This window comes from Ochotona princeps, chromosome 22 (assembly GCF_030435755.1).
Source record: "Ochotona princeps isolate mOchPri1 chromosome 22, mOchPri1.hap1, whole genome shotgun sequence".
NCBI lineage: Eukaryota > Metazoa > Chordata > Mammalia > Lagomorpha > Ochotonidae > Ochotona > Ochotona princeps.
Window position 1 is genome coordinate 8,074,146 of NC_080853.1, and position 11,467 is coordinate 8,085,612.

At 51.0% G+C, this 11,467-nt stretch overlaps 1 protein-coding gene across 1 annotated transcript in view; it reads left to right on the forward strand.

Annotated features, from left to right (window-relative positions):
• The window catches only part of ZNFX1 (zinc finger NFX1-type containing 1), a 28,279-nt gene extending 18,482 nt beyond the window's left edge, over positions 1-9,797 (forward strand). The window contains exons 8-14 of the mRNA XM_058679756.1: positions 610-839; positions 2,144-2,283; positions 3,112-3,266; positions 3,640-3,785; positions 4,589-4,699; positions 5,005-5,100; positions 6,356-9,797. Coding sequence (XP_058535739.1) covers positions 610-839; positions 2,144-2,283; positions 3,112-3,266; positions 3,640-3,785; positions 4,589-4,699; positions 5,005-5,100; positions 6,356-8,797 — 3,320 coding nt within the window. The 3' untranslated portion in view covers positions 8,798-9,797. The remainder of the gene's footprint in view (positions 1-609; positions 840-2,143; positions 2,284-3,111; positions 3,267-3,639; positions 3,786-4,588; positions 4,700-5,004; positions 5,101-6,355) is intronic.
• Positions 9,798-11,467: the final 1,670 nt, after the last annotated feature.

Below are 11,467 nucleotides of genomic sequence, written 5' to 3' on the forward strand. Positions count from 1 at the left end.
CCTTAAATTGGATGAAATGGGACCAGCATTGGAGCATAGTGGGTAAAGCCACTGTCTGCAGTGCCTTGTCCCATGTGAGCACCTGTTCAAGTTCTACTTCGGCTCCCACTGAATGTGCTGGGAAAGCTGCAAATGATGACCTACATCAGCGGGTTACTGCACCCGTAAGGGGGACCCAGAGGAAACTCAGCCTGGTCCAGCCCCAACCATTGTGACCATTTGGGGAGTCAACAAGCTGGTGGAGGATCTCTCCGTCATTCCTTCTCTATCTCTGCAATTACCTTTCAAATAAATAAAAGCCTTGAATGAATAAATGAATTGAGTGAATGTTCATTTTATGTCTTTCTGTTAAATTGCTTATTTACATTATTGTATAACCTTGTTTGTAATTTATCTAAAACTATTATGAGGAAATAAGTGAAACATGGGACAAACAAGTGTATAAGGAAGCTTGTCCCCCTCCCTCTCATTCCTCCCAGTTTCCCTTCCCAGAGGGACCCACTTAAACCCATTGAGAATGTCACCATGCTTTTGGGCTCTGGTAGGTGCCCTGTCCTGACCTTGGTGTCTGCAGCCTCCATGCCTCTCCTGCCTGCTTTTCTCTTCCAGCCCAGGAAGAGGAGGAGGAAGAGGAAGGAGAAGAGGAGGGTTCACTGATTGAGATTGCAGAGGAGGCTGACCTGATTCAAGCAGACCGCGTAATTGAGGAGGAAGAGGTGATAAGGCCCCGACGGCGAAAGAAGGAAGAAAACGGGGCTGACCAGGAACTGGCCAGAATGCTTTTGGCCATGGGATTAGACCACAGTGCCCGACAGGATCAAGCCATGGGAGAGTGGGAGGTAAGTTCACTTCCCCTGGGTTCCTGAGAGTCCCAGCAAAATGGGAAATGGGCCTTGAGTAACTATTGCCAAGTGATGTGGGTTAGAATCTGTCGAAACAGACCTGAGAGTGTTCTGGCATCTTCTCTTACAGCTTCTTCACTTCACCCTCACAATTAGGAAGTGTGCCCATTTTACACCCTAATTCTAGCATCAGTCTAATTCCCAAGCTTATAAAAATCATACCACTTTTGAGGGAAGCCTGGCAAAAAATGCCAATCTAGAAAAATAGGAAATAAGGGCCCGGTGGCATAGCCTAGCGGCTAAAGTCCTCGCCTTGAACGCGCCGGGATCCCTGCTTCAGTTCAGTCCAATGTGGTGGGCAGCGTCATGCTCCCAGTCCTTGGAAGGCTCTGCTTTATGCCGCCAGGAAACCAGGGGAAGCCTTTGATGTGTGATGTCTGTCTCCTATGACCTCAGCCTCAGTGACAGAGTCAGAGGAGAGCACTTTCTCCTAACCAGAACCTGTCACCTATTCGATCAAGGTACTGGTGGGTATGATAACACTAGGCTTATTTGAGCAGGCGCTAGGCAAGCCATGTGCTCAGCTCCAATGGCTGGGCAGCAGTCACACAGCATCCCCTGGAGAGACATGCTGCCTTCTTTGATTAGAATACAGACACTTTGGGAATGAGAAACAGTATGACCAACGAGGCCCAGTGATAGCTGGTACCAGCCCCATTGTGTTTTCCATGTATGCCTATGCACTACTGTCAAGTCACCAGCCCTTGGGCCTGGTGCAATGGCTTAATGGCTAAATTTTCACCTTGCAAGTACCAGAATCCCATATGGGTACCAGTTCATGTCCCTGCTGCTTCACTTCCCACCCAGCTCGCTGCTTATGGCCTGGGAAAGCAGTAGAGGATGGCCCAAAACCTTGGGACCCTGCACCTGTGTGGAAAACCCAGAATAAGCTCCTGGCTCCTGGCTTCAGATTGGCTCAGTTCCAGCCATTGTGGCCATTTGAGGAGTGAACCAGTGGATGGAGGATGTTTCTGTCTTTCCTTCTCTCTGTAAATCTGCCTTTCAAATAAAAATAAAATTAAAGAAAAAACATTTTTAAGTCACCAGCTCTTTGAGGGAGGTGCAGAGGCACGAGAAGCCCCCAGATCCTAATAAGAGGGAGCCTAGGCTTTGAGCCCAGCTGACTGGCTCTGTAGCCTTTGCTTAGCCACCCAGTGACTTGAAGCTCATCAGTCGCCCCACCTGGGGAGCTCAGACTGGGCCTGCTACCACTCAGACAGCATGTTGTGCGGTGTCCACAGACCCAGCGCACCCAGAAGAGGAGAATGAAGAACAAGGTGAAGAAGGAACTTCGCAAGCTAAACGCCATGACTGAGGCCGAGGCCAATGAGATCCAGGACATCTGGCAGCTGGACCTGAACTCTCGCTGGCAGCTTTACCGGTAACTGTGCCCCTCCCAGAGCCAGCCCTTGTCATTTCTCCAGAGAGCTTTGTTCCAGGAGCTCCGCTACAGTGCTGTTGATGGTCACACCACTGAGCTGCTGTGTGCTCAGGCACAGATACCTGCTCTGCTTCCTGGAGCCTAGAGTCTGTCCAGGGAGACAAATGAGTTACAGAATCCCTCCAAGTAAAATGCCACATATGGGCATAAACACTGACCAAGACAGAAAAGCAGGAAGGACAATGTTGGGAAGATCTTGGCTGGTCTAGGTACTCAGGAAGGGGAAATGGGAAGCGAGATCTGAAATGCGGATAGGCAGCTGTCAGGTCAACAGGGACAGGGGAGTAGCTCAGGTGGAGGAATTGGAGGAAGGCCCCAGCAGTGCTGTGACCCAAAGACAAAGACTTGGGAGTGAATCTTGGGGGCAGGCGGGACTGTCTGCTGTTCAGGTGAGGACTGTGATTTTTATCTGCAGAGCAGCAGAGAGATGCTAGAAGGTTATACAGCAGACTAGTGGCATCATCCATTTTCTTTGTATTACAGTATTCTGTGGAAGGGAGGAAAGGAGTTGTAGGCAAAGGATGAGTGAAGAGAAATTCTTGCTGAAGTCCTTCATTCTCTCCTCAGCAGTTTTTGTGCATTACCCTGGCCTGTTTCCTTAGCTCCTCATCACACTGCTCATCTGAGCTTTTGGACTTGAGTCTATACATGTGGGGTTCTCTCTCTGCTTGAGGATCCGGGGTGTATTTCATGTGCTAAGTACATGTAAGGGGTTCCTGCACCTTCTCAAGGCACGTGGCTTCCTTTCTCGGCATTTGCATTCCCCAGGCTGTGGCTGCAGATGTACCAGGCCGACACCCGCCGGAAGATCCTCAGCCACGAGCGGCAATATCGCTCGTCAGCAGAGAGAATGGCTGAGCTGAGACTCCAGGAAGACCTGCACATCCTCAAAGATGCCCAGGTTGTTGGCATGACAACCACAGGTAAGCAAGGGTGAGGTGCTGCAACCAAGTTCCCACCAGGTGCCGGGCTCCTATCTGATTCTCTAGGGTATGTGAAGAAAAGCTTCTTCAGTAGGTTAGGGGAAAATACCAAGAGAAGCTAGCAAATGCAACCCCTCTTTTGGAAACTGTGCTTGAAAAACACATGCTCTTGCTGAGTTAGAAACTGCAGTTCTAACCACCGTGTATATGATGCTGTGAAGACCAGCCAGCACCAACGGTGTCATTCGAAGGTCCCACAGCTCTGAGTGAATAAGAGGTCCTTATTGTCTCCAGCTCAGTCGGGAAGCATAGGTGGGGAAGCCCAGAGGTCCACTCCACCGCTTAGAAGAACCTCTCCCCTTTCTGACTTGAGGTGCGGCCAAATACCGTCAGATTCTACAGAAGGTGGAGCCCCGCATCGTCATCGTGGAAGAGGCAGCTGAGGTCCTCGAGGCCCATACTATTGCCACGTTAAGCAAAGCCTGCCAGCACCTCATTCTGATTGGGGACCACCAGCAGGTAAGAAGCCAGCATGCCTGTAAGATGGGCAGATTGTAAGGGCAGGATCAGAAAGATCCCGGCTGCTGGGCTTCAGCAGTCCTCAGCTGATCACTAGCATTTGCGATTCCTTTCTCTCACTTCCCATTTTCATTCTAAGAGTAAGTGCTGTTAGATTTGGAGTGTATTTAAGAGGTAGCGCCATCAGTTCCTTCACCTTGTGTCCCACAATACCATGTTCCATGGTTTGTTTGTTTGTTTGTTTTTTGCTGTCCTCTAATCTGTTCTCCATAAAGGAGCCAAAGGTGAATGGTTTTAAAGGTCTATTAGATCCTATCACTCTCCCAGTCTGAAATACCTGTGGTTTCCCACTGCACTTGCCGTAAGAATCAAGCTTCTGAAAGCGGCCTGGGAGGCCATCACAGCAAGTTTCAGCCCGTTTCTCTGACTTCCTCTCATCTTGCTCACAGTGTCCCACCGCATCCTTCCTGCTCCCCATTTGGCCTACTTCCTTTTTTTTTTTTCCCCATTTGGCCTACTTTCTAAATAAGTGAACAACGGGCAGTTTCTAGGCTATCATCACCCTAGGTGTCACTGGTCAGGAGACCTTGTTTAAAGACTGCCACTTGGGGTTCTGTTTCACAGCACCCCTAGTTCTCGTCTTTATAGCCCTTGTCACCATTACCCTGTGAGAACTTAGAAAAGTGCCTAGCACATGGAAGGTACTGGACAGATATTTGTGGGTGGGTGGATGGACAGACAGATGTATAAATGATTAAGATACATTTTCAATGGAGAATCCTCAGCCATGCCTGTCTTCTTAGCTGCGCCCCAGTGCCAACGTGTATGACCTGGCCAAGAACTTCAATCTCGAGGTGTCCCTTTTTGAACGGCTGGTCAAAGTGAACATTCCTTTTGTCCGTCTGAATTACCAGGTAAGGAGCTGGGCCTCCATTACTGGTCCATACCCAGGAGAAGACTCTTGGGAGCCTACCAGCTCCCAGCAAGCACAGACTTGTAGGAATAAAACTGGTTTAAGTATTAAAAATGACTGTCAAACATATTTTCTGTTTTTAAAACACCTCAAGGTCATGAGATGAGTTTTATTGGATGAAGAAGCTGTTCCGATTTTGCTCTGTCTCCCAGTTGTTGCCTAGACCTTCCACCAGCAACCTACTCTGCATAAAAATTTTCCGTTTCTCCTTTAGCTGTGTCCCTAATGACAGATATGTTGTTTCAGCACCGCATGCGTCCTGAGATTGCCCGCCTCCTGACCCCCCACATCTACCAGGACCTGGAGAACCACCCGTCTGTTCTCACATATGAGAAGATTAAGGTGAGTCTCTCCTCTGGTCTGTATTTGCTGGGGGTCAGCACCAGGAAGGAGCTATCTTTCCTCAGGATGAAACCACAGTTATTGAGGGGGTGGCAGATAAGCATAGAAACTGGGAATACACACCTTGGCTTTTCAACCTCAGTGCTGACACTTCGAAGTTATGAGTCCCATGGGATTTTTGAGTTTTAAGGTCTTTGTAAAGGGAGAATATTGGGTCCTACCTCATCCCATGACTGCATTGATGGAGATGATGTATACAGTCAGAACAGGGGGAAGCACAGCTCTTCAGAAACTTCATAGGAAAAAACTGAATTGAAAGATATATATTTTTTAATTGTTTACTTGAGCGGGAGAGGCAGAGGTCAATCTTCTGTCCACTACCTTACTCCCCAATGGCCTACAACAGCCAGGGCTGGGCCAGGCTGGGCCAGGAGCCAGCAGCTCCATCCAGGTCCCCCAAGTGCCTGGGCCTCTTCTCTCCCAGGTGCATTAACAGGAAGCTGGTCAGAAGCAGAGCATCCAGGAGTCCAGTAGGTGCGTGGACATAGAATACCATGTCACAGACAGCAATCTAGCATACTCCACCACCACAGCATACCCCAAAGATGGTTTCAGACAGACAGAGCTCTCATCCCCTGACTCATTGCTTCCCCAGCTGGCTGCAGTGGTAGGATTTGGCTGGGACCAAATCCTAGGGATCAGGAACACAGTCCAGGTCTCCTATGGGGGTGGCAGGACCTCAGGGCCTGGAGCTGTCACCACTGCCAGCCAGCAGGCATCGTAACCACAAAGCCGGACATGGAATCCCTGATGCCAAAAAAAAACCAAAATTATGTCTAGTTTGAGTGTGTTTAAGATCCTTTATGTATATAGATTTGAATAACTTTTTGCAGCAAAATAACTTTCCATTGTCCATGAACTTTTTGAAGTCCCCTTGAAAATGAGCTGCTCTGTTGGCTGTATCAGATTACTGCTGCCATTCCCCAAGCTGTTGGAGTCATGGATGGTTATTGTAGATATTAATATCAGACTAGCCTCAGGTAGACATGAATTCTTGATTCATTCCATAATTTGTTGTGGCCCTGAAACAAAGTACATAGTAACTAATTTCAGAATTAGACGGTGACATGGAGGGGATAGATAGCAGGCCCTCCAGGGTCTCGCTGGGGCAGCAGCATCAGCCAGTGCCTGTGAAGACACGAGGAAAGACCAGTGCTATGCAAGAGCCACCTAATGTCATTCTTTCCCTTTCCAGGGGGTCTCTTCCAACCTCTTTTTCATAGAGCACACCTTTCCTGAGCAGGAGATCCAGGAGGGTAAAAGCCATCAGAACCAACATGAGGCTCATTTTGTGGTGGAGCTGTGCAAGTACTTCCTGTGCCAGGAATACCTGCCTTCCCAGATCACCATCCTTACGACCTACACTGGGCAGCTCTTCTGCCTGCGCAAACTCATGCCCAGCAAGACATTTGCCGGGGTCAAGGTCCATGTCGTGGACAAATATCAGGGGGAAGAGAATGACATTATCCTCCTCTCCCTAGTGCGGAGCAACCAGGAGGGCAAGGTGGGTTTTCTCCAGATAGCCAACCGCATCTGCGTGGCTTTGTCGCGAGCCAAGAAGGGCATGTACTGCATCGGGAACATGCAGATGCTGGCCAGGGTGCCACTGTGGAGCAGGATCATCCACACCCTGCGGGAGAACAACCAGATCGGCAGCACTCTCCGCCTCTGTTGCCAGAACCATCCTGACACCCACACCTTAGTGTCCAAAGCCTCAGACTTCCAGAAAGTGCCCGAAGGGGGCTGCAGCCTGCCCTGTGAGTTCCGGCTGGGCTGTGGGCACGTCTGCACCCGAGCCTGCCACCCCTATGACTCCTCACATAAGGAGTTCCAGTGCATGAAGCCATGCCAGAAGGTCATCTGCCAGGATGGGCACCAGTGTCCCCTAGTGTGTTTCAAGGAGTGTCAGCCTTGTCAAGTGAAGGTACCCAAAATCATCTCCCGGTGTGGCCATGAACAAATGGTCCCTTGTTCCGTGCCTGAGTCAGATTTCTGCTGTCAAGAGCCTTGTCCCAAGTTCCTGAGATGTGGGCACAGATGCAGCCACCCATGTGGTGAGGACTGTGCTCAGCTTTGTTCAGAAATGGTCACTGTGAAACTCAAGTGTGGACACAGCCAGCAGGTTAAGTGTGGTAACGTGGAAGACCTCAAATACGGTCTGCCAGTCAAGTGCACCACCAAGTGTGGCACCATCTTGGACTGTGGGCATCCCTGCCCCGGCTCCTGCCACAGCTGCTTTGAAGGTCGCTTCCATGAACGCTGCCAGAAGCCCTGCAAGCGCCTGCTCATCTGCTCACACAAGTGCCAGGAGCCATGCATTGGCGAGTGCCCGCCCTGCCAGCGGCCATGCCAGAACCGCTGTGTCCACAGCCAATGCAAAAAGAAGTGTGGGGAGCTGTGCACCCCCTGCGTGGAACCCTGTACCTGGCGCTGCCAACACTACCAGTGCACCAAACTCTGTTCTGAGCCCTGCGACCGACCACCATGCTATGTGCCTTGTACTAAGCTGCTGGCTTGCGGCCACCCCTGCATTGGTCTATGCGGGGAGCCGTGCCCCAAGAAGTGCCGTGTCTGCCACCAGGATGAGGTGACCCAGATCTTCTTCGGCTTTGAGGATGAGCCTGATGCCCGCTTCGTACAACTCGAAGACTGTAACCACATCTTTGAGGTGCAGGCCCTGGACCGCTATATGAATGAGCAGAAGGATGATGAAGTCGCCATCAGGTTGAAGGTCTGCCCTGTCTGCCAGGTGCCCATTCGCAAAAACCTGAGGTATGGAGCCAGCATCAAACAGCGTATGGAAGAGATCGAAGCCGTCAAGGGGAAGATCCAGGGCTCGGCAAAGGAAATTGCAGCCAACCAGCAACAACTTAAAGCTCTGCTGGAGACGAAGAGCCTCCTCTGCCAGCTGCTGCCTGAAGCCTCCCTGATGCTTCGTGACAAGCTGGCTCAGGAGAACGTGTCAGTGAAGGACCTGGGCCTTGTGGAGAATTACATCAACTTCTATGATCACTTGGCCAACCTGTTGGCGTCCCTGAAAAAAATACATGCATTAGAACAAGACAAAGTGAGAACTCGACTCGACCAGGTCCATGCCTGGCTTGACAAGAAGCGCCTGAGCTTCACCAGCCAGGAATTGAGTGACCTCCAAAGTGAAATCCACAGGCTCACATACCTGATAAACCTTCTGAGCAGCTGCAAGATGGCAGAGGGGAGGGTGAAGGGTCAGGTGGCAGAAGAGGTCCAGAATCTCCGGAATATCCTGGAGCGAACGTCCAAGTTCACCGTGGAGGAGGAGCGGCTTGTGAAGGAGAAGTTAGAAGCTCTGAAAGCCTGCCTCCCTTGCTCCGGCCTGGGCATCTCAGAGGAAGAGCGGGTGCAGATTGTCTCTGCCATGGGTCTCCCTCGAGGCCACTGGTTCAAGTGCCCCAATGGCCACATCTATGTGATTGGCGAGTGTGGGGGAGCCATGCAGAGGGGCACTTGTCCTGAGTGTAAGGAGGTGATCGGCGGCGCTAACCACACCCTGGAAAGCAGCAACCGGCTTGCTTCCGAGATGGATGGAGCCCAGCACCCTGCCTGGTCTGACACGGCTAACAACCTGATGAACTTTGAGGAGCTTCAGAGGATGATGTAGGAGGCTGCCGACTGCCTTCGGCTTGGCCGCTCCATGGCCATGCTCGGCTTCCCTGTGGAGGAACTGGGGGTGTTTTTATGATCCTCCTTTAGTCTTAGCACCTATTTAAGGATCCACTTTTAGGGCTTGCCCACATTTCTTTTTAGATTTACCCTGCGCTAGAGTAAGCACTTTACCTCCAGAACTGAACAAGTATAACAGCTCTCACCTCTTCCTCTCTTGCAAGTTAGGGGCGAGACCCCCTGAGGCATTTCTGGGACTTCCACCAGGGCTGCCCAGGAGCCACTGTGGATCTTGACATGGTCAGAGGTCTCTTCCACAGTGTTCCTGAGGCACAAGAGTGTTGGCTCAGCATAGCTGGTGGATTCTTACTGCCTAACTTGCAGATTAACTCTGATCCTAATAAACAGAGCCCAGAGGAGCTGTTTACAAACTGCTTATCTCTTCAAGGAGCACAAGAATCCCTCCGCCCTCCTCCTCAGGCACCTCCCTCCAGAAGTCAGAAGCCCATGATAAAAGTCACCCACTCGCTGTGACCCAGTGGGGAAACGGGCTCTGCCCACAGCTCAGGGCTGGCGCAGCAGGCCCAGGCTAACTAAGGCATGGTCCCTGCACCCTTTCCTGTAACTTGTACTTCAGAATAGGGAGGTCTCTACCTGCTACAGGAGAGACACCATGGCCATGCTGGTCCTCCCTGGACCCATTCAGTACCAGCAGCAGCTGTCCCAAATGTGCCCCTTTGTCCCAGCACCACCTCCGCAGCTTCTGCCTGGGCAGGGTTAGCATGCCAGCAGCTTCTGTGGGCCCCAAACCAGAAGCTGGCCCCAGCCTACCGCCTGCAGCGCCTTCCCACGACCCAGGGCTCTTTAGAACCACTTAGACATCTCAGGTCCTTTCTAACCTTGGCAAGAAAAACATCCTACGTTGCATTTCCTTTTTTCTGTCTTTAACTATGCACTTTAGCTTATAAAGCCAATCAATAAAAATGATTGAAAAAAAATCAGTCCATGTTTTGACTTTTTAAAAAAAGATTATTTTTATTGGAAAGTCAGATATACAGAGAGGAGGAGAGACAGAAAGATCTTCCATCTGATGATTCACTCCCCAAGCGACCGCAACTGCTGGTGCTGCACTTATCCGAAGCTGGGAACCTGGAACCTCTTCCGGGTCTCCGAGGGTGCAGGGTCCCAAAGCTTTGGGCTGTCCTCGACTGCATTCCCAGGCCACAGGCGGAGCTGGGTGGGAAGTGGAGCTGCCGGGATTGGAACTGGTGCCCATATGGGATCCCAGCATGTTCAGGGTGAAGACTTTAGCTGCTAGGCTACCATGCCGGGCCCATCTTTTGACTTTCAAACCCTGGTTCCTTGCCTTAACTTTTTTTTTTTTTTAAGATTTATTCATTTTATTGGTCCCAGCGGCGTGGCCTAGCGGCTAAAGTCCTCGCCTTGAACGCGCCGGGATCCCATATGGGCGCCGGTTCTAATCCCAGCAGCTCCACTTCCCAGCCAGCTTCCTGCTTGTGGCCTGAGAAAGCAGTTGAGGACAACCCAAAAGCTTTGGGACCCTGCACCCGCGTGGGAGACCCGGAAGAGGTTCCTGGTTCCCGGCATCAGATCGGTGCGCACCAACCTGTTTCAGCTCACTTGGGGAGTGAAACATCGGAAGGAAGATCTTCCTCTCTGTCTCTCCTCCTCTCTGTATATCTGACTTTGTAATAAAAATAAAATCTTTAAAAAAAAAAAAGATTTATTCATTTTATTACAGACAGATATACAGAGAGGAGGAGAGACAGAGAGGAAGATCTTCCGTCGGATGATTCACTCCCCAAGTGAGCCGCAAAGGGCCGATGCGCGCTGATCCGATGCCAGGAACCAGGAACCTCTTCTGGGTCTCCCAAGCGGGTGCAGTGTCCCAATGCATTGGGCTGTCCTCAACTGCTTTCCCAGGCCACAAGCAGGGAGCTGGATGAGAAGTGGAGCCGCCGGGATTAGAACCGGCGCCCACATGGGATCCCGGGGTTTTCAAGGCGAGGACTTTAGCCGCTAGGCCACGCAGCCGGGCCATCCTTGCCTTAACTTCTAGAAACAGCTCCAGCAGGACTGCCTACAGTAAGGCCATGCTTCAGACTTTATGGTACAGCGTTTTTGAGCTGCCAAGTCGTTGGTCCCGTGAGAAAGGGGCTGTACCAAAGCACACACTGCACTGGTCTTGGCGGCAGCCCTGCTGGGCACATAGGCAACATTTATGCCTTTTGGGGGAAAGAGGACATATGTGCAATTAGCTTTTCTAACCTGAGGAGCAATATGGGACTACTGGGCATGGCCTAAAGGGATAGCTTTGGAAATACTCGTCTATATTACCAGATAATTACTGTACGACTCCAGGAAATGCATCTTCTCCAGACTGTTTCTTGGTGGCAAAGCTGGGTAAACAGCGCAGTGAGCTCACCAGGATGCTGCTCGGTACGTGGTGGCTGCTCGGTACGTGGTGTCTGGCACACAGCATCCAAGAGCCGACAGCATTTACCTAAGCCCCAGGAGGGAATGTCCAGCAAGCATATCCTCACCCCACACCCTTCTGCAAATATGAAGATCAAGTGTGTATGGCTGTGCCAAGTGAGTAGGCCAGTCCCTTCCCCCTCCGGAGGAAAAGTCCTTCCATTTGGTGTAT